At 34.5% G+C, this 24475-nt stretch overlaps 1 protein-coding gene across 3 annotated transcripts in view; it reads left to right on the top strand.

Moving 5' to 3' along the window:
• GBE1 (1,4-alpha-glucan branching enzyme 1) overlaps window positions 1-24475 on the top strand; it is a 290724-nt gene that overhangs the window by 149937 nt on the left and 116312 nt on the right. For all 3 annotated transcript variants that reach the window (XM_072621635.1, XM_072621634.1, XM_072621636.1), the window contains exons 8-9: window positions 15142-15257; window positions 15834-15961. In XM_072621635.1, the coding sequence (XP_072477736.1) occupies window positions 15142-15257; window positions 15834-15961 (244 nt within the window). The remainder of the gene's footprint in view (window positions 1-15141; window positions 15258-15833; window positions 15962-24475) is intronic.

Here is a 24475-nt window from a genome sequence, read left to right as displayed (position 1 = left end):
AATATAAGGTATCTGTGAGGCACAAAACATGAAGAAGGAGGATGTTTTAGGCATTTGGGATAGTCATTGAAGTCAATAAGTTGACATATTTCAATAATTCCAGCTGCATATATAGATCATTTTAGACATTTTCCTCTATAGGCACAGAATCTACTCTGGTTGTCATATGTTTCTTGAAATTTTACCGTAGCTTTGTACTTGTTGTTTATGTATCCAATCTCCCATATTCAAATCTGTTTTCCAAGCAGCTGCCAAAATGACATCCTTTTTAAAAAAATCATGAGCATAAAATTGCAGATTAACAACTGAAAAGAAGCTTAAAGACCATCTGATCCAGCTCCTTTATTTTATAGATGAAGAAACTGAGACCCAAAAGGTAGTGAGACAGAATTTAAACATGGGTTTTCTAATTCACTTCTCTTTTTCCTATACTATGTTTGTAGTAGTGTAGTGAAGTAGCATTCACCATTTCTGACGCATTACTGATTGTGTAACTCTGAGTCAGTAACATAATCTCTAAGTGTCTGAAGCAGGCAAGTTTCAGAGCAGATGCTGATCTACGGTAATAGTAAGACATTGTTTTTGATATTTTTTGTACCAAAGACATTAAAGGTATGTTGCAAAAAAACCCCTGAAACTCACTATTTGAGAAAAACTGTTGGAAAAACTAGGAAATAGTATGGCAGAAACTAGACAACTAAGATAAGATCAAAATGGGTACATGAGTTAGACATAAAGGGTGATACCTTAAGCAAATTAGGAGAGCAAGGAATAGTTTACTGGTCAGATCTATGGAGAAGAATTTATTACCAAACAAGAGATAGAGAATATTATGAAATGCAAAATTGATAATTTTGATTACACTAAATTGAAGAGGTTTTACACAAACAAAACCAATGCATCCAAGATTAAAAGGAAAGCAGAAAGGTGGAAAACAATTGTTACAGCCAGTGTTTCTAATAAAGGTCTGATTTCTCAAATATATGGGGAACTGAGTCAAATTCATAAGAATACAAGTCATTCCTCAATTGCTAAATAGTCAAAGGTTATCAACAGGCAGTTTTCAGATGAAGAAATTAAGTATATCCATAGCCATATAAACATGTTCTAAATCACTATTAATTAGAGAACTGTGAGTCCAAAGAACTCTGAGGTACCACCTCACATCTTCTAGGTTGGCAAATATGAAGAAAAAGGGAAGTGATAAATGTTAGAGGAGATGTGGGAAAATTGGAATACTAATGCATTGTTGGTGGAGTTGTGAATTGATCCAACCATTCTGGAGAGCAATTTGGAACTATGCCCGAAGGAACAAAAAACTTTTTATTCAGCAATACCACTACTAAGTCTGTATCCGAAAGAGATCATACAAATGGGAAAAGGACTTACATGTACAAAAATATTTATAGCAGCTCTTTTTGTGGTGGACAAGAATTGGAAATTGAGGGGATGTCTATTAATTGAAGAATGACTGAACAAGTTGTGGTATATGAATATAATAGAACACTGTTGTGCTGTAATAATGAGCAAGCAGATTTCAGAAAAACCTCAAAAGACTTACATGAACTGATGCTGAATGAAGTGAACAGAACCAGAACTTTGTACACAGTAACAGTAATATAGACTTAGCTCTTATGAGCAGTACAGTGAGCTAAGACTCTTCCAATTCCAAAAACTGGACAATTCCATAAGAGTCATCATAGAAAATTCTGTCAGCATTCAGAGAAAGAGCTATGGAGTCTGAATGCAGATTGAAGCATAGTATTTTCTGTCTTTTTTTTCTTGTGGTTTTTCTTTTGTTCTGATTCTTTTTTCACAACATGACTAAGGTGGAAATATGTTTAAAAAATAAATCCAGGCCATAATCATTTAAAAGGGAGCTGTAACATTATTTGTAGAAATATAATACACAGACTAATATATCCGATTTAAAGTTCCTACAGAGTAAAAGTGCCCTACTTTTTAAGGGTACTTAAGATTTGGAAATGTAACTTTATCAAGTATGATATAAATGCCTGAGATACTTTTAAGATATGTAGACATATATAGATCTCCCTCTCCCTCTCCCTTTCCCTCTCTCTCTCTACACACACACACACACACACACACACACACACACACACACACACACACACACACACATATATACATATAGATGTGTATATATGTATACATATCTATATGTATGTATATATACGTATATGTACATATATGTATACACACACACACATATCCCTTGCCTTCTGAGTTTTAAATTTGTGGGAAATAACAGAGACAGATAATCCAAGGAGCAAAGTTTATACAAAGCCTATAAATCCTTAGCCAAGTGTTATGCTTCGCATCAGTAGAAACCTTTCTTCTTTGCTGAATAATCTTATAAACGTTATGAGACAAGTTATGTTTCTGTTTTTCAAACTGAAATCCAGACAGACTAGATTGATAAAACAATTTTCTTAATCTTTTTAATAAAAAAAAAAAAATTGGCCTTTCTCTTTTGAAGCTAGCAGTCAATTTAGATATTTTTCCTAATCAAGCTGAAAAAAGTTAGTTTAATGGAGGGAACAATGCTAAAGGAAAGAAAAACCTGCCAACATAGGAAGAACTATTTTCCCTATTTATATCGGGAAATTATTTCATTATATATTGCAGTTTAAGTGTTCATAATGAAAGACCTAGTTTAAACTTTGAAAATCTTTTTCTTTATTTTCAGTTTTCCTTTTAAATAGCTTGTAAGCTTATATTGTTTTTTTTTTAATTTTAAATTTTTATTTTTTTACTAAGCTCAGTGTCTAGAATACACTTTTGTCAGGATAAAAATCTATTTCTTTAAAAGATAGAATCATATATTAGTTGTTTACATAATTATGTAGAAGTAGGGACAGCTACGTGGCACAATGGATAGAGAACTGACCCTGGAGTCAAGAGGACTTGAGTTCAAATGCAGCGTGTGACACTTGACACTAATAGATATGAAATTCTGGGCAAGCCACTTAATGCCAATTGTCTTGCAAAAACTTCGCGAATTTTATTTTATTGTGTGTCTGTGTGTGTGTGTGTGTATGTGTGTGTGTGTAAGCAAAATATTGTGCTGTAACCTTTCAACAAACAGTATCATTCAGTTAAACATTTAGCTTTTCTAAGATATAAATGAAAATAACAGATTCACAAGAAATTTTGTTTACTTTGGCACCACTTCATACAAACGTAAAGACACATGTACACACATTATCTATTTCAATTTTTGGTTTGATTTTTATATGTACATTAGAAGAATCAGAAAATATGTCTGTGATAAAAAACTATTCTTATTTCATAATACATAAAAATCTATGTATCGTATACTACCTTACTATTTACTAAATTTTCTAAATCTTTTTTTTGCATTATATTTAGAATTTCAGTAAGTGATTTAAACAACAACAAAAAAGAAAGCTTACTTTTTGAATTTCATTAAGCCCTAAGGATGTATTTTAAAGCTACATGATAAACAGTTTAAGTCTTTTATACATAGATGAATGTGTTTCTGAAAAGCTCTGATTATGTGAAAGTTTTTTTTAAATCCAGTATTATTTTGAAGCACTGGATTTTTCAAAGCCAACAAATTGTGACTTTTGCAATTGATGTACTGTTATGTGGTCTGTGATTGATTTGGCCTTTCTCATCAATATCTGTGGATATTTCTGCTACTTATGGTTTTTGTAAATGAAAGTGCTATATTTCCTTTCTGAATGTAAATGTATGAATTGGTATTGATTACTGTCAAATTAGAAATTTTGACAATGAGGAAATTTAATGATACCTTTCTTTATTCTCTCTTGAGGTCAGTTTAATATTCCATTTGTGTAAGAGATGAGCTCCTGAGCTCTGGAAAAATTTTCTGGAATAAACCAAAACCATAAGATCAAGCTATTAACTCTCTGATAATTGGCTAAAAGTTAAACTTTCCCTTCCCTCCATTCATATTTCCTTTTTCTTTTCTTTCCTCAACCAGTTACAATGATCATAGATCATTGAATCTGCAGTCTGAGAGGTGTAGTTTACTCATAATAAATATAATGTTTTCCTACCATTCATTGCTCAGCGTTGTGTAGGAAGTGAAGAAAACTTCATCAAATATAGGGCCTTTCTTGTGTAATCAGAAAATTGAAAAACTGATCTACTGTTAGAATCCTTCCCTTCCTCACCCACACCTAGTCTGATAGGCGAGTAGCTCAGTTTTCAGAGACCCACCTCCAGAAGCACACTCAAAGACCTATAGCATCAACCTAGCTTTCCTGATGCCTCTGTCATCTATAAGGTTATCTTTAAATAAATCTCCTTTAGATAATTTAGAGTTGCCTGAGGTTCAAAGATTAATTGACTTGTAACATAATTAGTGTCAGAGACAAGATTTGAGCCCATGTTTTTACCAACTTAAAGTTAATTTTTTTTCCTGTTAGACCAATCTGGTTTTACTAATTAACCATTAGTATTTCAGATGATCATTCTAGAATGACCAAAGAGGTTAAGTCATTTGTACTAGGTCAATGTTTGAGTACAACTAGGATTTGAACTCAGGTCCTTTGACTCCTAATCAAGTACTTTTTCTTCTACATTTTGATGAAAGGTTCTTAACTTAAAAGAGTTCATAATTAACTATGAAGAAAAATTAGAGGAAGTCCCACAGGCAACAAAAAAGTGCTTCGGTATTTTTTTTTAATAAGATCTGTGATTTCTCTTCTGTAAAGAGTTTCCATTGAGAACCTCCTATTAACACAAATCACCACCTTCACTGCAATTCTTAGTCTCTTCTAGTCTGCATCTTAGTCTTACCTTGGGTGTTAATATGTTAATTATTTTCCCAGGGTCTTGGACTGGAAGATTGTTTCATTCCATCTTTTTGTGGGTTCTGCTATCCTAAAATTTGTTCAGTTATTATTAAAAGATATTTGGAGGGGTTTGCAGAGCTCAGTTCATATAAGTTTTCCTAGGTTTTTCTGAAAACATCCCTCTCATCATTTCTTATAGCACAACTTGCTCAGCCATTCACCAATTAATGGAAACCCCCTCAATTTATAATTTTTTGCCATGATAAAAAGACTTACTATCTGTACGGTTTTTTTTCCATTTTCTTTTCTTTCTTTCTTTCTTTTTTTCTTTTCTTTTTTTTTTTAAGAATACAGACCTTGTAATGGTATGGCAGGATCAGCCTATCTCTTTAGGTATAGTTTCAAGTTGTTCTGCAGAGTGGTTGGACCACTTCACAACTCTGGCATCAGTGTATTAGCGTCCCAGTTTTTCTATATCTCCTCCAACATGTTATTTTTTTGTTCTTTCATGCTAGCCAATCTAAAATGTGGAAGGTGGAACCTAGAATTATTTTTATTTTATTTTTATTTTAATTTCTCTAAAAATGAGTGATTCTGAGCTTTTTTTCATATAATTATTGATAGTTTTGATTTCTTGTAATGAAAACAGTCTAGTCACATCCTTTGACCATTTATCCATTGAGGAGTAGCTCTTTTTATAAATGTAGACAATTTTTTTGTACATTTGAGAAACAGTGCCTTTATCAGAGAATTGCTGTATATTTTTTTGTTCATTTTCCTGCATTCTTTCTAGTTTTTGCTTCATTGATATTGTTTGCATACAAAACCTTTTTAATTTCACGTACTCAAAATCATTCATTTTACTTCCTGTGATCTTCTCTAGCTCTTGTTTGATAATAAACTCTTCCTTTATCCATAGATCTCACAAGTAAATTTTTATATGCTCCTCTAATTTGGTTATAATATCACTCTTTATGTGTAAATAATGCACCTATTTTGACCTTTTTTTGGATCAGTGTAAGATGTTCTATGTCTCTTTTTTGCCAGTCTGTTTTCTAGTATTCCTAGCAGTTTTTTTAAACTAGTGAATTGTTTTTTAGCCATTTCCCAATTGATTTGCATCCCCTCAATGTCGAATTCTTTACCCCCAGAAAGGAACTGCTATAAATATTTTTGTAAATTTAGGTCCTTTTCCTTTTTGTTTTTATTTCATTTGGGATACAGACCTAGTAGTGGTATTGCTACATCATTTTATAGCCCTTTGGGCTATAGAATGGTTTAATCAATTCACAACTCTGACAATAGTGCTTTAATGTCTCATTTTTCCCATATTTCCTGCAACATTTGTCATTTACCTTTTCTATCCTACTATCTAATTGCTGGGAGGTAGTAGTTCCTCAGTATTGTTTTAACCTGCATTTCTCCAGTCAGTAGTGAGTTAGAACATTTTTCATATGGCTATAAATAGCTTTGATTATTTCATCTGAAAACTGATTATAGCTTTTGGTCATTTATCAGTTGGGGGATGGCTCTTATATTACCAAATTTGACATAGTTCTCCATACGTTAGAGAAATGAGACCTGTATCGGATAAGCTTGCTTCAGATTTTTTTTGACGGTTATTATTGCTAATATATTCCCCTGTTTATTCTGTTCTCTCTCTCCTTTCACCCTGTTCCTCTTCAAAAGTGTTTTGCTTTTGACTATCTCTTCTCCCAATCTGTCTCCCCTTCTATCACCCCCACTACCTCTACTTTTATGCCCTTCTATTTTCCTGTAGGATAAGATAGATTTCTGTACCCCATTGCCTATGTATCTTATTTTCCAGTTTTATGTAAAGACATTTTTTTTAAGATTTAAATTTATTTATTTTTAATTTCCAACATTCATTTTCACAAGATTTTGAGTTCTAAATTTTTTCCCCATCTTTCCCCTCACCTCCACCCTGAGATAGCATGTATTCTGATTGTACCTTCCCCCAGTCTGCCCTCCCTTTTATCATCTCCTGCCCCCAATCCCCTTCCCCTTTACTTTGTTGATTTCTATACCCCATTGCCTGTATATCTTATATCCCAGTTGCATGTAAAAACAATGTTTTAACATTTGTTTTTTTAAAACTTTGAGTTCCAAATTCTCTTCCTTCTTCCCTCCCCACACACCCTCATTAATAAGGCAAGCTATTCAGTATAGGTCCTACATGTGTAGTTATGTAAAATACCTCCTTAATAGTCATGATGTGAAAGACTAATTCCTTCCATCCTATCCTGCCCCCAGTTATTCTTTTTTCTCCTTTGACCCTATCCGTTTTCTAAAGTGTTTGCTTCTGATTATCCCCTCCCCCAATCTTCCCTCCCTTCTATCATCCCCCACTCTCTTATCCTACCTTTCCCCCCTGCTTTCCTGTAGGGTAAGATACCCAGTTGAGTGTGTATATTATTCACTCCTTAAGCCAAATCTGATGAGAGTAAGGTTCACTCATTCCTTCTCACCTCCCTCTCCTCCCCTCCATTATAAAACCTTTTTTGTCCCTCTTTTATGTGAGATAAGATCGATCGATCTATCTATCTATCATCTTTTTGTCTATCTGTCTGTCTATCTATCCATCTATCTGTCTATCTATCTATCTTTCTGTCTGTCTATCGTCTATCTATTTCCTCCAACTATTCTAATACTGAGATAGGTCTCATGAGTTACAAATATCATCTTAACATGTAGGGATGTAAACTGTTCACCGTTATAAATCTCATTATTTCTGTTTCCTGTGTGCCTTTTCATGCTTCTCTTGATTCTTGTATTTGAAAGGAAAATTTTTCTATTCAGATCCAGTATTCTTTATAAAGAATGCTTGAAAGTCCTCTATTTCATTGAATGTCTGTTTTTTTCCCCTGAAGGATTATACTCAGCTTTTCTTGATAGGTGATTCTTGGTTTTAATCCTAGCTCCTCTGATCTCCAGAATATCATGTTCTAAGTACTTTGATCTCTTAATATAGAAGCTGCTATATCTTGTGTTGTCCTGATTTTGTTTCCACAATACTCAAATTATTTCTTTCTGGTTGCTTGCAATATTTTCTCTTTGACCTAGGAGCTCTGGAATTTGGCTACAGTATTTCTACCAGTTTTCCTTTTGGGATATCTTTCAGGAGGTGATCTGTGGATTCTTTCAATATCTATTTTACCCCCTGGTTCTAGAATATCAGGGAAATTTTCCTTGATAATTTCTTGAAAGATGATATTTAGGTTCTTTTTTTTGATCATGGCTTTCAGGTAGTCCGGTACTTTTAAAATTCTTTCTTCTGGATCTATTTTTACAGGTTAGTTGTTTTTCTAATGAGATATTTCACATTGTCTCCTATTTTTTCACTCCTTTGGCTTTGTTTTATAATATCTTGATTTTTCATATAGTCATTAGCTTCGATTTACTCCATTCTAACATTAAAGGAATTATTTTCTTTAGTGAGTTTTTGGCTCTCCTTTTCCATTTGACTAGTTCTACTTTTTAAGGCATTCTTCTGCTCATTGGTTTTTTGGGCTTCTTTTGCCATTTGGATTAGTGTATTTTTAAGGTGTTATTTTCTTCAGTATTTTTTGGATCTCCTTTAGCAAGCTATTGACTTCTTTTTCATGATTTTCTTGCCTAACTCTGATTTCTCTTCCAAATTTTCCCAGTACTTCTCTTACTTGATTTTCAGAATCCTTTTTGAGCTCCTCCAGGGCCTGCAACCAATTCATATTCCTCGTGGAGGCCTTTGATGTAGAAGCTTTGACTCTCCTGGCCTCCTATGGTTGTATTCCCTGTTCTATCTTGTCACCAAAGTAAGATTTTGTAGTTTGAGTTCTTTTATGAAGTTTACTCATCTTCCCAGCCCAACATTTGATTTTCTAACTCTGTCTAGGTAGAACTTTGCTTCCAGTGGAGGTGGAAGTGGGTATACTCTACCAGATTTCAGGGATTTTGTATCAGGCACTCAATCCCCCACTATCTGTGGGCCAAGATCCCCGGAAGCAGAGTCTACCTCTGTGGCCGGCACTCCTGCTACTGCTGCTGCAGCTGCCACTACCACCTCCATCCCCTCCACCCTGGGGATGGGGGCCATGTAATATCAATTTAAATGGAAAAATCTTTCCCATTCATTAATAGGCCCGTGTGACCTGCTTAAATCACATGAAAGCCTAAGTCACATGTAGTAGGAAGAGCTTGCTGAACCATTGAAACAGAAAGGGTGGAGCAGAGCTGGGAGGAAGTTGGTCCAGCTAGTCAGAGCTGGGAAGGACAGAGGTAGGTAAGCACAGCTAGGTTCATGAATGTTTGTTTGTTTATGGTAAGGCCCCAGCAAAAGGATGGGGAAGAGGCTTGGGAATTGCTTTACTCCCTGCTGTGATAATGTGTGTTGACTTCTTGGCTGCTATGACTGATTTTGCTTTCTGGTGTCTGAATAAATGTTTTTCTTCTGTCTTCTGTATGGAGAGTCGGTTATTCTTTGCAATTGAGAACTATGCTGGCATATTCATAGTCACCACGAGTGCTGTGAATATTGCCTTGGCAGCACAGGCTAGACACAGCCCAGGTCCCACGGAGTTTTCCCACTGACTTTTTTGGAGTTTGTGGGTTGATAAGTCTGAAAACTGTCACATCTGCCAATTATTCAGTCCTCTGAGGCCTGCTTTTGCCAGTCTGCTAGTGTGGCCCTTGCTGGACCACGCTACACTCCCTGCTTGGTGCAAAAGACTTCCTGTCAATTTTCCAGGTTGTCTTGGGCTGGTGATTTGTTTTACTGAGGATTTTGTGGGTTCTGTAGCTCTAGAATTTGTTTCAAGTCATTTTTTACAGGTATTTGGTGGGCTTTGGGAGATAGCGCAGGGAAGTGTCTGCTTTTACTCTGTCATCTTGGCTCCGTGACCCCCCTCCCCCATATCTCTAAAAACAATTTTGAACATTTTCTTTTAAAACTTTGAGTTCCAAATTCTCTCCCTTTCTCCCTCCCCACTCACTGTCGTTGAAAGGGCAAACAATTCGATATAGGTAATACATATGTGGTCATGCAAAATATTGCCATAGTAGTCATGTTGGGAAAGACTAACTTTATTTTCCTCTATCCTGTCTCGCTCCCCATTATTCTATTCTCTTTTTTCCCCCTGTCCCTCTTCAAAAGTATTTGCTTCTGATTTCTCCCTCCCCTAATCTGCCCTCCCTTCTATCATCCTCCTCCCTCCTTTGTCCCCTTACCTGCTACTTTCCTTTGGGGAAGGATATTTTTATACCCAGTTGATTCTGTATGTTGTTCCCTCTTTAAGCCATTACTGATGAGAGTTACGTTCACACACTTCCTCTCGCCTCTCCCCTCTTCCCCTCCACTGTAAAAGCTTTTACTTTCCTATTTGATATGAGATAATTTACACCATTCTACCTCTCCCTTTCTCCTTCTCCAAGTACATTCCTTTCTCCCATTAACTTTATTTTTTAGATATTGTCCCCATGTAGTCAGCTTAACCTGTGTCCTCTGTCTATATATATTTCCTCCAACTACCCTAATAATAATAAAGGTCTCATAAGTTCCAACTATATTTCCATGTAGGAACATAAACAGTTCAACTTTAATGAAGTGCCTTATGATTTCTCTTTCCTGTTTATCTTTTCATGCTTCTCTTGCATCTTGTATTTGAAAGTCATATTTTCTATTTAGTTGTGGTCTTTTCTCAAGAATGCATTAAATCCTGTTACCTCATTGAATGTCAATTTTTCCTCCCATGCATACTGGGAGGTGGGTTTTACTGGGTAGGTGACTCTTGGTTTTAATCCTAATTCATTTGATCTCCAGAATATCATATTATTAGCCCTCAGATCCCTTCATGTAGAAGTCACCAAGTCTTGTTTTATCCTGACTGTGGCTCCCCAATCCTTCAATTGTTTTTTTTTTTTTTTCAATATATTCAATATACTGCTTCAGTATATTCTCCTTGATCTGTGAACTCTGGAATTTGGTTATAATATTCCTGACAGTTTTCATTTTGGAATCTATTTCAGGAGGTTATTGGTGAATTCCTTCAATTTCTTTTTTTTTGCCCTCTGGTTCTATACTGTAAGGAAAATTTTCCTAGATAATTTCTCAAGAGATGATGTCTATGCTCCTTTTTTGATTATGGCTTTCTGGTTGTCCAGTAAATTTTAAATTATCTCTCCTGGATCTATTTTTCAGGTCAGTTGTTTTGTCTTCTCCTTTTTCATTCTTTTTGTTTTGTTGTTTCTTGCTTTCCTTTGGAATCATTAGCTTCCATTTGATCCATTCTAATTTCTAAGAAATTCTTTTCTTCAGTGAGCTTTTGGGCTTCCTTTTCCATTTGGCTGATTTTTCTTTTTTAAGGCATTCTTCTCCTCATTGACTTTTTGGAACTCTTTTGCCATTTGGGTTAGTCTGTTTGATTTCTCTTCCCAATTTTTCCTCTTCTTATGTTACTTGATTTTCACAATCTTTTTTGAGCTCCTCCATGGCCTGTGACCAATTCATGTTTTTCTTGTAGCCTTTGGATGAAGCTTTGACTTTGTTGTCTGTTTGTATGTTTTGATCTTCCTTGTCACCAAAGTAAGATTTTGAGGGTTTTTTTCCCCATCGTTTGCTCATTTTTCCAGGTATTACTTGACTTTGTTAAGGTAGGGTTCTGCTTCCAGTGTGGAGAGTGTGCTGTCCCAAGCTTTAGGGGTGTGATACAGCTATTTTCAGACATACTTCTACTACATACTTCAGACATACTTTTTCAGTGTTCCAAGGTGGCATGATCTAAGGAGAGGTGTTTGCTCCTCTCCTGGACTGTGCTTTGATCTGTGAATGAACATAGGCACTCTTTTCTGCCCTGGAATTGTGAGGAGGGTTCCCTCTCCACTGCTGCCACAAGCTCTGTTATGCCAGTGCCCTTCTGTGCCCTAGAACTGTGACCCAGACCCAAGTATGGGCAGGGTAAAGTAGCAGAGTCCTGCCTCAGTGTCGGCAAAGTATCCCCTGTGATCTTCTTCTGACAAGTTGTTTGACCCCTTATCATCTGTGGGACAAGATCTCTGGAAGCAGCTGCTTTTGTTGTCACCACTGCCGCTATTAATTTAGTCACTCCCAAAGTCTGTTCCTGGTTTGCTGGGGCCTGGGCTGGACTGCACTCCACTCTCACCCAGGTCCAACAGACCTTTCCTACTGACCTTCTAAGTTGTCTTTGATATTTGTGTTTTGAGACGTTGATAACCACTATAACTGCCAGTGATTCACTCCCCGGAGGCGTGCTGCAGGTTTGCTGGGGTTGGTCTGTGTGGGCATGGCCTGTGCAGGACTGCGTTTATTCCTCTCTCGTTCTGGTAGAAAGAGACTTTTTCTGTCAGCATTCTACATTGTCTTGGGCTCCAATTTGTTTTACTCTTCTTTTTTTGGTTCTTCTGCTCTAGAATTTATTTAGTCATTTTTTACAGGTATTTGGAGGTGGTTGGGAAGAGCTTAGGCAAGTCCTTGCAATTACTCCACCATGTTGGCTCCACACCCCAGCTAATGAATTCTTACTCCAGGTCTCGATCATTGGGTTTAATAGAGTCAAGTACTACTGTATATTCTGTTCCTAATTTATTCTACTTATTGACTTCTGTACTTCGTAGCCACCATCAGATTGTTTCTATGATTACATCACTTTGTTACATAGTTTCAAATCTGGAACTGTGAGACCACCTTCCTTAACTTTTTTATTTATCCCTTGGTATTCTTGATGTATTGTTTTTGTAGATGAATTTTTATTTTTAGTTATTTAAAAAAAATTTTTTTTCTAGCTCCATAAAATAATACTTTGGTAGTTTGATTTGTATGGTTCTGAATACATATATTAATTCAGGTAGATCTATCATTTGTCTTGACCAATTAATTCAATTTGTCTTGAACAATTAATATTTTTCCAGTAGTTTGGATTTGTCCATAAAACTGTTCTGTAATTCTGTTCATATCGTCTCTGGGTTTGTCTTGGTAGGTAGACTCCCAAGTATTTTATATTGTCTGCAGTTACTTTAAATGAAATTTCTCTTTCTATTTCTTCCTCTTGGATTTTGTTGCAAGTATATAGAAACACAATGATTGATGAGGGTTTATTTTATGTCTTACTACTTAGCTAAAATTGTTAATTATTTCAAGGAGTTTTTGTAGTTGATTCCACAGTGAACATACCATCATAATCACTATGAAGAAGGATAGTTTTGTTCAACCATTTCCTCTTTTTATTCCTTCAGTTTCTTCATTACTAGTATTTGTTGAAAAATACCAAGTCATAGTGGTGATAATGGACATCCTTCTTCACCCTTGATCTTATGAGGAAGGCTTTAAGTTTATCTCTGCTATACATAATACTCTATTCTGATTTCAGATAGATAGCACCTATTTTAAAGAAATTTCCATTTTTATACAAATGCTCTCTAGTGTTTTTTAATAGCATTCAGGAATGTATGCCATATTTTGTCAAAAAAAACATTTTATGCTTCTATTGAGATATTCATATGACTTTTTGTTTTTAATTATTGATATGCACAATTGTGCTGATAATTTTCATATTCTTGATCCAGTCCTACATCCATAGTATAAATCCCACTTGGTTATACTGTATGGTCATATGACCAATATGATATATTGGTATAATCTCCTTGCTAGTATTTTGTTTGACATTTTTCTATCATCATTCATTAAGAAAATTGGTTTGTTGTTTTCTTTCTGTTTTCACTCTCCATGGTTTCTTTGTGTCATGAAAAGAACTTTTGTAGGACTCTTTCTTTACCTGCTTGTTCAAATAGTTTATATGGTATTAAAATTAATTGTTCCTTAAACATTTGGTAGGTATCACATGTAAATCTCTCTAGTCCTAGCACTTTTTTATTCCAAGTTTGGTAGGAAACAGTAGAAATTCATGCGTTGTAGTTTTGTTTAATCATGAGAAAGCCATGGCAAAGTGTAACGGAAACTTCCTCTTCTGTTAGAGGGCCTGGATTGGGCAAGTCACTTCCCCTGCCTGACTTCAGGTTCTTAATTTTTAAATTAAGGGCATAGATCAGATAGTCTCTGAATTCTCTTCAAGATTTAAATGTTTTAAGTGTATGATCTTAGCTCATTAGTAACAAAACTGATGAATTGCTTTTTGATTTCTCAGTTAAAATAGTGAGTGAATTGTAATAGCAAGGTCAAATATTTACTTTATCAGTATTTGGCATAATGATCCACAAACTTAATAAACGCTTAAACATTAGCTTCATTTCTTACATTTTTTTCTTTTTTTCACTTTTAATAAGTTTTCAGATTCCAAAATAACATTTAAAACACTTAATTAACATCCACTCCCTTGTCCCCTGAAAAAAATCCAGATTTATAAGTTCTAAATTGACTGTGATAACTGAATCTCAGCTAACATTTGATTGCATGGTAATATGCAAAGGGTTTTAAAAATACATAAATTTCAACTTGGTGAAGATTTGTGTTCTTTATTATAGTTTTGTCATTAAACTAAATGAGGTATTAAAGCCTTAAAACTCCTGTTATAATAAGATAGACAACTCAACCATAACGGTATGACTAAAGAAAATGCTAATTTATAGTGCCCTCCTTTCAGTTGTCTGAAATAGACTTGTTTCATGTGGTGTTTTTAATTGAGTTGTACTATTCTTTGTTCCCTCTTCATATTAAAAAAAAAACCAAAAAACATGCAAAACTCTTTAATTTGATGAACTTTCTACTTTGCTAAACACGTTTCTTGATAATTATCTTTTCACCTGATTTTGATACACCATATATTATAAACTAGTTAATATAACTTTAATGTTTAGTTGATTTTAAATATTTTAAATAATTCCTCTTAAATTCTGAGATTAACTGTTTTGAATTATAATATGTGATTATTGCCTACTCTATATTTTTTAAAAATACTAAGACAAAGTAACATTTTTAACACATTTCCTATATGCAAAACAATCAGAAAACTTCTATGGCCATGAGACATCAAAAAACTGGTTGAGAATGAATAAAAAATGTACCCCTCAGAATCTCAGTTTTTTCACATAGTTTTTGAATCAACTTTTTACATTTTTATCCTGACATATGTTCTACAAGTAAAGCCAAAATTTAATAGGTTTTCTTTGTCTTATAAAAAATTCTCTGAGTAACATGTCTGACCACATATTTAACTATCTTTTTTTCTACAGATACTTGTTTGTAGAATGAATGATACTTGAAATCTTAGTTTCAAAATTCATTTCTAAACATATGTTCTTAAAAACCACAGCAAAATTGTTTCACTTTAGTTGAAGTAACCAAGTAATCGTATTAATATTCCAGCTGGGAAGTTTTAAGATTCCTTCTTTCTAACTTGAGATGGTGGCTAGAAGAATATGGCTTTGATGGATTCCGTTTTGATGGTGTAACATCCATGCTTTATCACCATCATGGAATGGGTAAGCGAACTGATCATTCACTTAACAATCATTCACTTGATGATTAAAAAAAGGTTTTTTTTTTTGTTTTTTTGTTTTTTTTTTTAGTAACACCACTGCCTATATTTCTGTAATGGACAAAAGATGAATTTAAGAATTACTCTTGCTTATTGAAACAATCTCAGAATACAAAATAGTTGTTAAAAATGGCACTCTGTTAATGTCATATTTGCAGTTATGATAAAACAAATAGAAATATGAAAATAATTGTCTGACTACTTCATTCAAAGCCCAATATAAAAAGATGAGTACTAATGTTTACTAAACGTAATGAATTAAAGGAACTAGTAAAACTACTTGTAATAACTTCAAAGTTAGGTTGGAGGATTTGATCAACTCCTTGAAGTGGACCTTTTTTATTTTTTAAAATAATATCTAATGGTTATTGTTACAATAACAGTTTCTAGGCCCATTTTTATATTCTACACTCTCCATGAATGTTAATTAGTTGATGTTAAAGATATTTTTATATGGACTTAAAAAGCCATACAAATTTTAACATTCCAGTTTCTCTGTTTTTATTTTTATTTTTGTTAGGTAAAGGTTTTTCGGGTGATTACAATGAATATTTTGGACTACAAGTAGATGAAGATTCCCTGGTGTATCTTATGCTGGCAAACCACTTGGTTCATTCAGTATTCCCAGATTGTATAACAATAGCTGAGGTAAAACAAAGTAGCCTTTGCTCTCTTTACCAAAGTTATCACAAGTAACTTTGGAGTTACTTTTTAAATTCTTCAGTATGTGAATAGTTTTATGTCATCAAAATAATATATTAATGAAATTATGCTTTATCAATGCTGTAGATTACAGGGCTAGTATATGGTTATTGTATAATTAAAATGGGAACTAGATCTATATTTTCTTTGGTTTTGGGAGGAACCAAATATGGAAAAACCCTCTACTAATATAGCTTGACACCTTCTTAGCAACTTATGCTCTTAGAAAATTTCCTACAACTTTGAGAAGTAAAGTTTCATAGTGTTATGTTAGTGACAAAATTTGGAAGTTAGACCTTTCTGGCTTAGAGACCAATTCAGTCCATTTGATGTGACCTCTTTTATGGCATATGGTTATCATGTTGATTCAGATTCATTATTCTTCTTGATCATGTCAAACTCAGTAATAAACTCCAGTGGTTCCCTGTTACCTCTAAAATAAAATATTAGTTCCTGCGCTTGGCATTTAATGCCCTCCCAATGTAATTTTTTCCTATCTCATTTCTCATTACTCTCTTTTGCACCTGTAGCCTAATTACTCTTTCTCATACATAGCATCATATTAGGAGGATGGAGTCATACTTCTTGTACTGACTGCCCCTTTCATGTGAAATTTACTTTTTACTTTGGCGTCTTAGACTAATACAGCATTTCCTTTGTCGCAACTAGGACCAAGCATCACTTTCTGCATGAAACGTTTCCTGATAAACGTCGGTGCTATGGCTTTTTTGCACAATATTATCTTTTATTTGTTTTCATACATACATATGTGCATGTTGTTTCCCCTAAAGAGACTGTATACTTCTCAGTGTCAGGAATTTTTTGCTATTCTCTTTATGTCCCTAACACATAATACAGTTCCTGGCATATAGGTATTTAGTAAATGTTTATTTACTGATTCCAAAAATCACTGAATTTGAGTGCTAGAAGGGATCTTTGCAGTCATCTAGACCAACCCATACCAACCCATAAAGCAGTAATATTAGACTCAAATAGAAAGGAGGAGCATTAATCTGCTTTAAAATGTTATCTGTATTCTAATGTGTTTTTATTTTAGTAAATATTTCCAAATTGCACTTTAATTTGGTTCAGAAAACCTTGTGGATACTGTGGACTTAATAATAGTAACAACACTAACATTTATATAGCCCTTACTATGTGACAGACATTGTGCTAAGTGCTTTTTTATTTCATGTGATTCTCACAACAACCCTGGGAGGTAGGTGCTCTTATTATCCTCATTTTACAGATGAAGAAACTGAGGCAGAGTTCAGGTGACTTGCCCAGGGTCACACAGCTAGTAAGTTTCTGAATTCAGATTTGAACTAAGGTCTTCCCAATTCTCGTCCCAGCCCTCTTATCACTGTGGTATCTAGCTAAGTGTTTGACCTGAGAAGTTGTCATTCAGGCTCTTCTTGAAGACCTTCAGGTTGGGGCAGCCTACCACCTGTGATTCTACTTTTAGACATTACTAATGGTTATGAAGTTTTTCTAAACATTTATCAGTCTAAATTTGCCCATGCAACTTCTGCCCTTCCTCCTTAATATTTTTACTGAGGCCTAGAAGCATAGTGTCATCCCTCTTCCACATAACTCTCCACAGCTTTCTTATTTCCTTTAACTCTTCAGTTCTCCAGGCTTACCATTCCCCAGTTCCTGTAACTGATTCTCATATGACATAAACTAGACTAGGCTAGTAACTTGCCTTTGTACAGTCACCAGCTTATTACAGGCCAATAAACCAGGATATCTAGAACTAAATATAATCTAGATGAGGGCATATCTTAATTCAGCCAGTATTGCATTATCACTTTTGGTTGCTACATCCTGAGTTTTTGATGGATTGATTCCTGAACAATAGATTTCCTGAATGTTGTGCAAAAGAAAACAAATGATAATTCAGTTGTTTACATGGAAACCATCTCAGACCCATCTGCTCTCTGTTGCACGCGACTTTTTTAAAAAGTGACCCTAGACACTTTCCATTTTTAATTGTTTAAATGTATTTTATGAGCAAGTTTTTGAGGGTATATTCAGGAGTAATTTTGATTATATACATTTTCCTTTCTCATGACAACTTAACAATGTAACTCCCATTTCAGATGCAACTCCTGTATAAGGGGCCATTACAACCCAAGTATTAAGTTATATGGTAGTTCTGGAGCTGGGAACTTGTTGATATAGGCAGTTCTGGTGAGGAACTATTCTCTTTGAATGCATATCAGCATCTCTTCTGCATCTTAGACTTAGAAAGGTGACAAGGGCACTGAGAGGTCAAGTGACCTGACAGTTTGTGTGGCAGTTGGGACTTAAACACTTGTATTACTGATTACCAGTCTGATTCTCTGTCTGCTACATATCTCAGCCTCCTTTTAACATAGGGAATCAAAGGTTATCTTGCTATGAAAATATTCTCTAATGAACTGACCACTTATAAAATTAGTCCCCGCTAAAACATTCTCTCAGTTAACCCATTGCCTCAGTATCTGTGTTTTATCTTTGTTCTAGTTATCAGTGGGCTCCACTCTGATTGTTTGTGGGCACTTGAGAAGAGAATGATTTGAATATCAAAAGATTAAGAAAAGTCCCAGGGAAATTTTCTGAAGACTAACATTTTTTTGCAACAGTGACTTTCTTTGTGCTACGGTTGTAAAAATCAGGTATAAAGTGAGTGATGTCATATCATGCTGTCATTCAATTTTTGTTGGAACAGTTAAGTACAGCTTCCCCCAACTTGATTCCTTCTTTGTTCATCCTAAGAATTAATGCATACTTACAACTGAGATGGACATTTTGTTAAATGTAAGTTAAAATCCCAGTCACACCTCTGTCACTGTTTACTGTGAAATGTCAGTCACCTTAAGTTAATTCATTTTCAGTGACCTTTTTCCAGTATCTTTTATCCTCAATAACTAAGACCTACAAGTCGTTTTAATATAATTCCTACATTTCTCAGCTCTAAAAAAACTGGGCATTTTGAGAATGGAACATATGCATGTATATATGTGTATATATATATGTGTATATATATATACACACACACACACACACACACACACGTGTATGTGTATGTATATATACATATATGTATATGTATGTGTGCATGTACATATACACTTATCTGCAGAGAGAAGAGCACTTTTAATTCTGTATTCATTAAGTGTAGTGCAGGAGCTACTTGCCCACTCCAGCTTGGTGGCTATAGTTCTTATATTACCAAGTTTTACTTTTCTGTGATGTCCTCAGGATAGTAGATATAAGCAATTATATAGGGAGAGAAATTTATTTCAGAATTGAACATAAGCTTAAGAAAATTAGAAATTTGGTAGAAAATTAGCAGATTCCTTTACATTCTGTAATAAAAAACATATTTGAGAGAAGTATTTATATATATTTTTTAATATAATATAATGTATATGTTCATTTTACGAGAATTGCTTTATGATTTACTTTATTCTATTATCTTCTATTAGATAAGTGTTTATGTGTCTTCTGCTCTTCATGGACTTTATGATCCATGGGGGTAGAGACCTTGTCTTATCTTAATTTTATATTAGCTCCCAAAATTTAGCACAGTGTTCTCACACACAATCGATATTTGCATCTCAATAATAAAACCTTGTATTTTATTGAATTTTTCTCAACCAGTAGCCAACAGTAATATTATCAATATTTGTATGATCATTCTGATTTACATACTTATTACTAATTTGCACTAAAGTTATGAGGTGATTAAAGTAAGGAAGGCATATTACTCCCATTTGGCTGGAAAGGAAACTGAATTACAAAGAAACAATATAACTCAGCTGGAAGTACGTAGCCAGTTAATAGAAAATAAGTTTTTCTATTGAATCCTCAATCTTTCTTTACATCTTGAAATCACAGAAGAGACAGAGGCTAGGAACTGTGCTAATTAATTCTTCCTTTCCCATTGATAATCCTGACAAACCCTGATAAGAGAGTATTTAACTGATGTAACTTTGCACCTATCCTGCTCCTCACCCTCTTTATAATGTTTTATTTAATATGTTTGCTTTGTTAGTACTTACAATTACAGTAAATATTTATAATACCAATATTTTACTTTTTTGATTTTAATTTTTTAAATATTAGCAAATATACACATTTTACTACATAATTTAATAAACAAAGGGATTCCATATCATAATTCATGTGAACTTTATATTAAATATATATTAATAAAATATACATTAATTCAAAAGTCTAACAAGATTTCTGTAATATATTTTACATAATTTGTATTGTTACGTATTTATATTATTTCTATCAAAGGATCTAATTTCAGCTAAAATAAAAAATTATTTTGGCAGCAGTACAGATGGTACTTCACAACACAGCTAAGAGATATGTAGCAAATAATTAACTAATGACACCAAGCATCAGATAATAGATTTGGATAAAAAAGAAGCAATTATTTGATGCATGAAACTTAAAATTGTTCTATTGATCGTTCTGTTCATTCTGATTAAAACAGGTTCATCTTCTAGGGACTTATAGTCTTGATTATCAATGTTTCCACCTTTGAAATTTAGAGAGTTTAGTGCATTTTGTATTAACTGGCTTAAGGTTTTTTTGGGTTTTTTTTTTTTTAGTCAAGTTGTGGCTTCAATTTTCTTCTACTTAAATGGAAAACTACTTCAATTTCAATATATCACTTTTCTCTCTAGTGGGAGCCTGTACACAAAATGCAGAATTGATCCACATCAGCAAGGTTCCAAAAGAAAGTACCTTTGACTTAGAGAAGCAATTGATATCATTTAAATTGGAATATGAATTTCAATCTCATTATAGTAACAAGAAGAAAGTGCTTTTAGAGGAAGTTAGAATATGAATAATATGACTAGTATTTCCATAATTTTAACATCCATTTTAATTAAAAGTGTGTAGTAGTGGACATAGTCCACATATGATCCTTGGAGTTCTGCTTCAGCTACTGCGTCTTATACAGTGAGATCCAGGCTACTTACTCTCAGTGCCCTGGACAGCTTCTCTGAGACTGAAAATTGCAGAATAATTGGTAGTCGTCAGTGGGATTAGGAGTTTTTTCAGTGAGAGTTCTCTATGCTAATGAAATCATAGATCCAGATCAGGAAAAAAACGTAACTTGAATGTGATATTTAAAGTAGGATGAGACAAAAGCTAAATACAACTTTCTTGGATCATATATATTGTGCCCCTTCTAATATCTCTAATTGTCTCAGTAATATTTTGAGTAGCACCCAAAAAACTGTTTAGGTAATGAACTTGTTTTGTTGAGTGTGTTTGTATATCATTTGAGCTTCCTTGTTAAGAAGATTTGGATTCCAAATCTTTTTCCAAATCCTTCTTGCCTCATTCTCACCCCATATATTCATCAGTTGCCAAATATTGTCATTGGTACCTCCTCATTTTTTGAATGAAGGTCCTTCTTGCCATTGTTTCAGGCCCTATGTCCTCTTACTTGGATTATTACTGTAGTCCGCTATTGAATATCTGTGCCTCAATTCTTTCCTCCTTCCAGTCCATCCTCTATATAACTGCCTAAACAATTTTCATAAAACATAGGTCTGATCGTATTATTCCTTTGCTCAATATAATCTTACAACTCTCTCTGTTACCTTGAGGATCAAACATAAACTTGTTTTTTGCATCCAAAACTCTTCACAGCTTAGTTCCAACTTAACTTTTCTAGCCTAATTATATTTTGCTGTCACAGAATCCATGGTATAACCTTCCTATTCCTTCCTACTATTCCTCATTCATAATACTCTCTTCTCTGTTTTCCATGTTTTTCTACTGGCTGTTCTTTATACATGAAGTGCACTCTCTTTTCAACTACACGTCTTAAAATTCTTGGATTCTTTTAAGACTCGGATCTGTTTTGAGTGAAGTTCAACAAACATAGACCGAGGCATGTGTTCTATGAGCAAGATAGCAGTTTATTAACAGGGAATGAGCAGGATAAATCAAAGACCCAGAGTAGGACAGCTCTCCTTTTATAGTTTTGGGGAAGTACAGAACAAAGGACAGAACTGGGTAGATGAGGAAATAATATAGTTGTATTGGTGACATTATGGGGTTGAGGACAACATGATTGGTTAGATAGCTGAGGCTATCTATGCATGTACATATGATATTGGTTAGATAGCTGAGGCTATCTATGCATGTACATATGATAATAATAACATTATTATATGATTCGTTAGAAGTTGGAAAAGAGGAGCTAGCAACAGCTCCCTTCTCCCTTCTGTCACTAGTGTTCATTGTTGGAGTCCACCTGCAAGGTTAGTGAACTAGACTTCTTTAGATAGCAAACCAGACATCCTGGAGGAATAACTTGCTGGTATAAAGATATTAGACCAGATTTCTTGGTGTCCACCCGAGTTCTTCAAGTATAGCAGATTTCCTTGAGGCAAGAATAGAACAGTGATTAGCAAGAGAAGTGGATTTTGAAACTTAGTTCATTATTGACCAGCTGAGCTTTTGAACTAAGTTCAGAGACAAAGGAACCGTGTCTTAGACAGTTACAGGACAAAATCTCATACATGATGAGTGTTTGCTTTTCTCAGCTACCAGTGCCATCCTTTACCATGAATTGTCTTATATTTGCCTTTTATTTATTTACTTTAATTTTTTTAACTTCAATTTTTTAAATTTATTTATTTAACTTTTAACATTCATTTTCACAAAATTTTGGGTTCCAAAGTTTCTCCCCTTTTCTCCCCTCCCCCCACCCCAAAATGCTGAGCATTCTAATTTCCCCTATCACCAATCTGCCCTCTCTTCTAACATCACTCCCTTATCTTATCCCCATCTTCTCTTTTGTCCTGTAGGGCTAGATAACTTTCTATACCCCATTACCTGTATTTCTTATTGCCTAGTTGCAAGAACAATACCCAACAGTTGTTCCTAAAACTTTGACTTTCAACTTCTCTTCATCCCTCCCTCCCCACCCATTCCCTTTGGGAAGGCAAGCAATTCAATATAGGCCATATTTGTGTAGTTTTCCAAATGACTTCCATAATAGTAGTGTTGTGTAAAACTAACTATATTTCCCTCCATCCTATCCTGCTCCCCATTGCTTCTGTTTTCTCTTTTGATCCTGTCCCTCCCCAAGAGTGTTGACTTAAAATTGCTCCCTCTTCCCACTGCCCTCCCTTCCATCATCCACCCCACCCTACTTTTTCCCTTCTTCCCTACTTTCCTGTATTGTAAGATAGGTTTTCATACCAAGATGAGTGTGCATTTTATTCCTTCCTCTAGTTGAATGTGATGAGAGTAAGCTTCATATTTTTTCTCTCACCTCCCCTCTTTTCCCCTCCACTGAAAAGTCTTGTATTTGCCTCTTTTATGAGAAATAATTTGCCTCATTCCATTTCTCCCTTTCTCCTCCCAATATACTTCTCTCTCACCGCTTAATTTCATTTGTTAAAGATATGATCCCATCCTATTCAATTCACTCTGTGCTGTGTGTGTGCGTGTGCATGTGTGTGTGTGTAATCCCACCCACTACCCAGATACTGAAAAAAGTTTCAAGAGTTACAAATATTGTCTTTCCATGTAGGAATGTAAACAGTTCAACTTTAGTAAGTCCCTTATGACTTCTCTTTGCTGTTTACCTTTTCATGCTTCTCTTCATTCTTGTGTTTGAAAGTCAAATTTTCTTTTCAGCTCTGTTCTTTTCATCAAGAATACTTGAAAGTCCTCTATTTCATTGAAAGACCATTTTTTCCCCTGAAGTATTCTACTCAGTTTTGCTGAGTAGGTGATTCTTGGTTTTAGTCCTAGTTCCTTTGACTTCTGGAATATCATATTCCATGCCCTTTGATCCCTTAATGTAGAAGCTGCTAGATCTTGTGTTATCCTGATTGTATCTCCACAATACTTGAATTGTTTCTTTCTAGCTGCTTGCAATATTTTCTCCTTGACCAAGGAACTCTGGAATTTGGCCACAGTGTTCCTAGGAGTTTCTCTTTTTGGATCTCTTTCAGGAGGTGATTGGTGGATTCCTTGAATACTTATTTTGCCCTCTGGTTCTAGAATCTCAGGGCAGTTTTCCTTGATAATTTCATGAAAGATGATGTCTAGGCTCTTTTTTTGATCATGGCTTTCAGGTAGACCCATAATTTTAAAATTGTCTCTCCTGGATCTATTTTCCAGGTCAGTTGTTTTTCCAATGAGATATTTCACATTATCTTCCATTTTCTCATTCTTTTGGTTTTGTTTTGTGATTTCTTGGTTTCTCATAAAGTCATTAGCCTCCATCTGTTCCATTCTAATTTTGAAAGAACTATTTTCTTCAGTGAGGTTTTGAACTTCCTTTTCCATTTGGCTAATTCTGCTTTTTAAAGCATTCTTCTCCTCATTGGCTTTTTGAACCTCTTTTGCCAATTGAGTTAGCCTATTTTAAAGGTGTTATTTTCTTCAGCATGTTTTTGGGTCTCCTTTAGCAAGGTGTTG

The sequence above is a fragment of the Notamacropus eugenii genome, chromosome 6 (genome assembly GCF_028372415.1).
Source record: "Notamacropus eugenii isolate mMacEug1 chromosome 6, mMacEug1.pri_v2, whole genome shotgun sequence".
NCBI lineage: Eukaryota > Metazoa > Chordata > Mammalia > Diprotodontia > Macropodidae > Notamacropus > Notamacropus eugenii.
The sequence above is the reverse complement of the archived record's forward strand: the minus strand, read 5'-3'. Positions and strand labels throughout refer to the sequence as shown.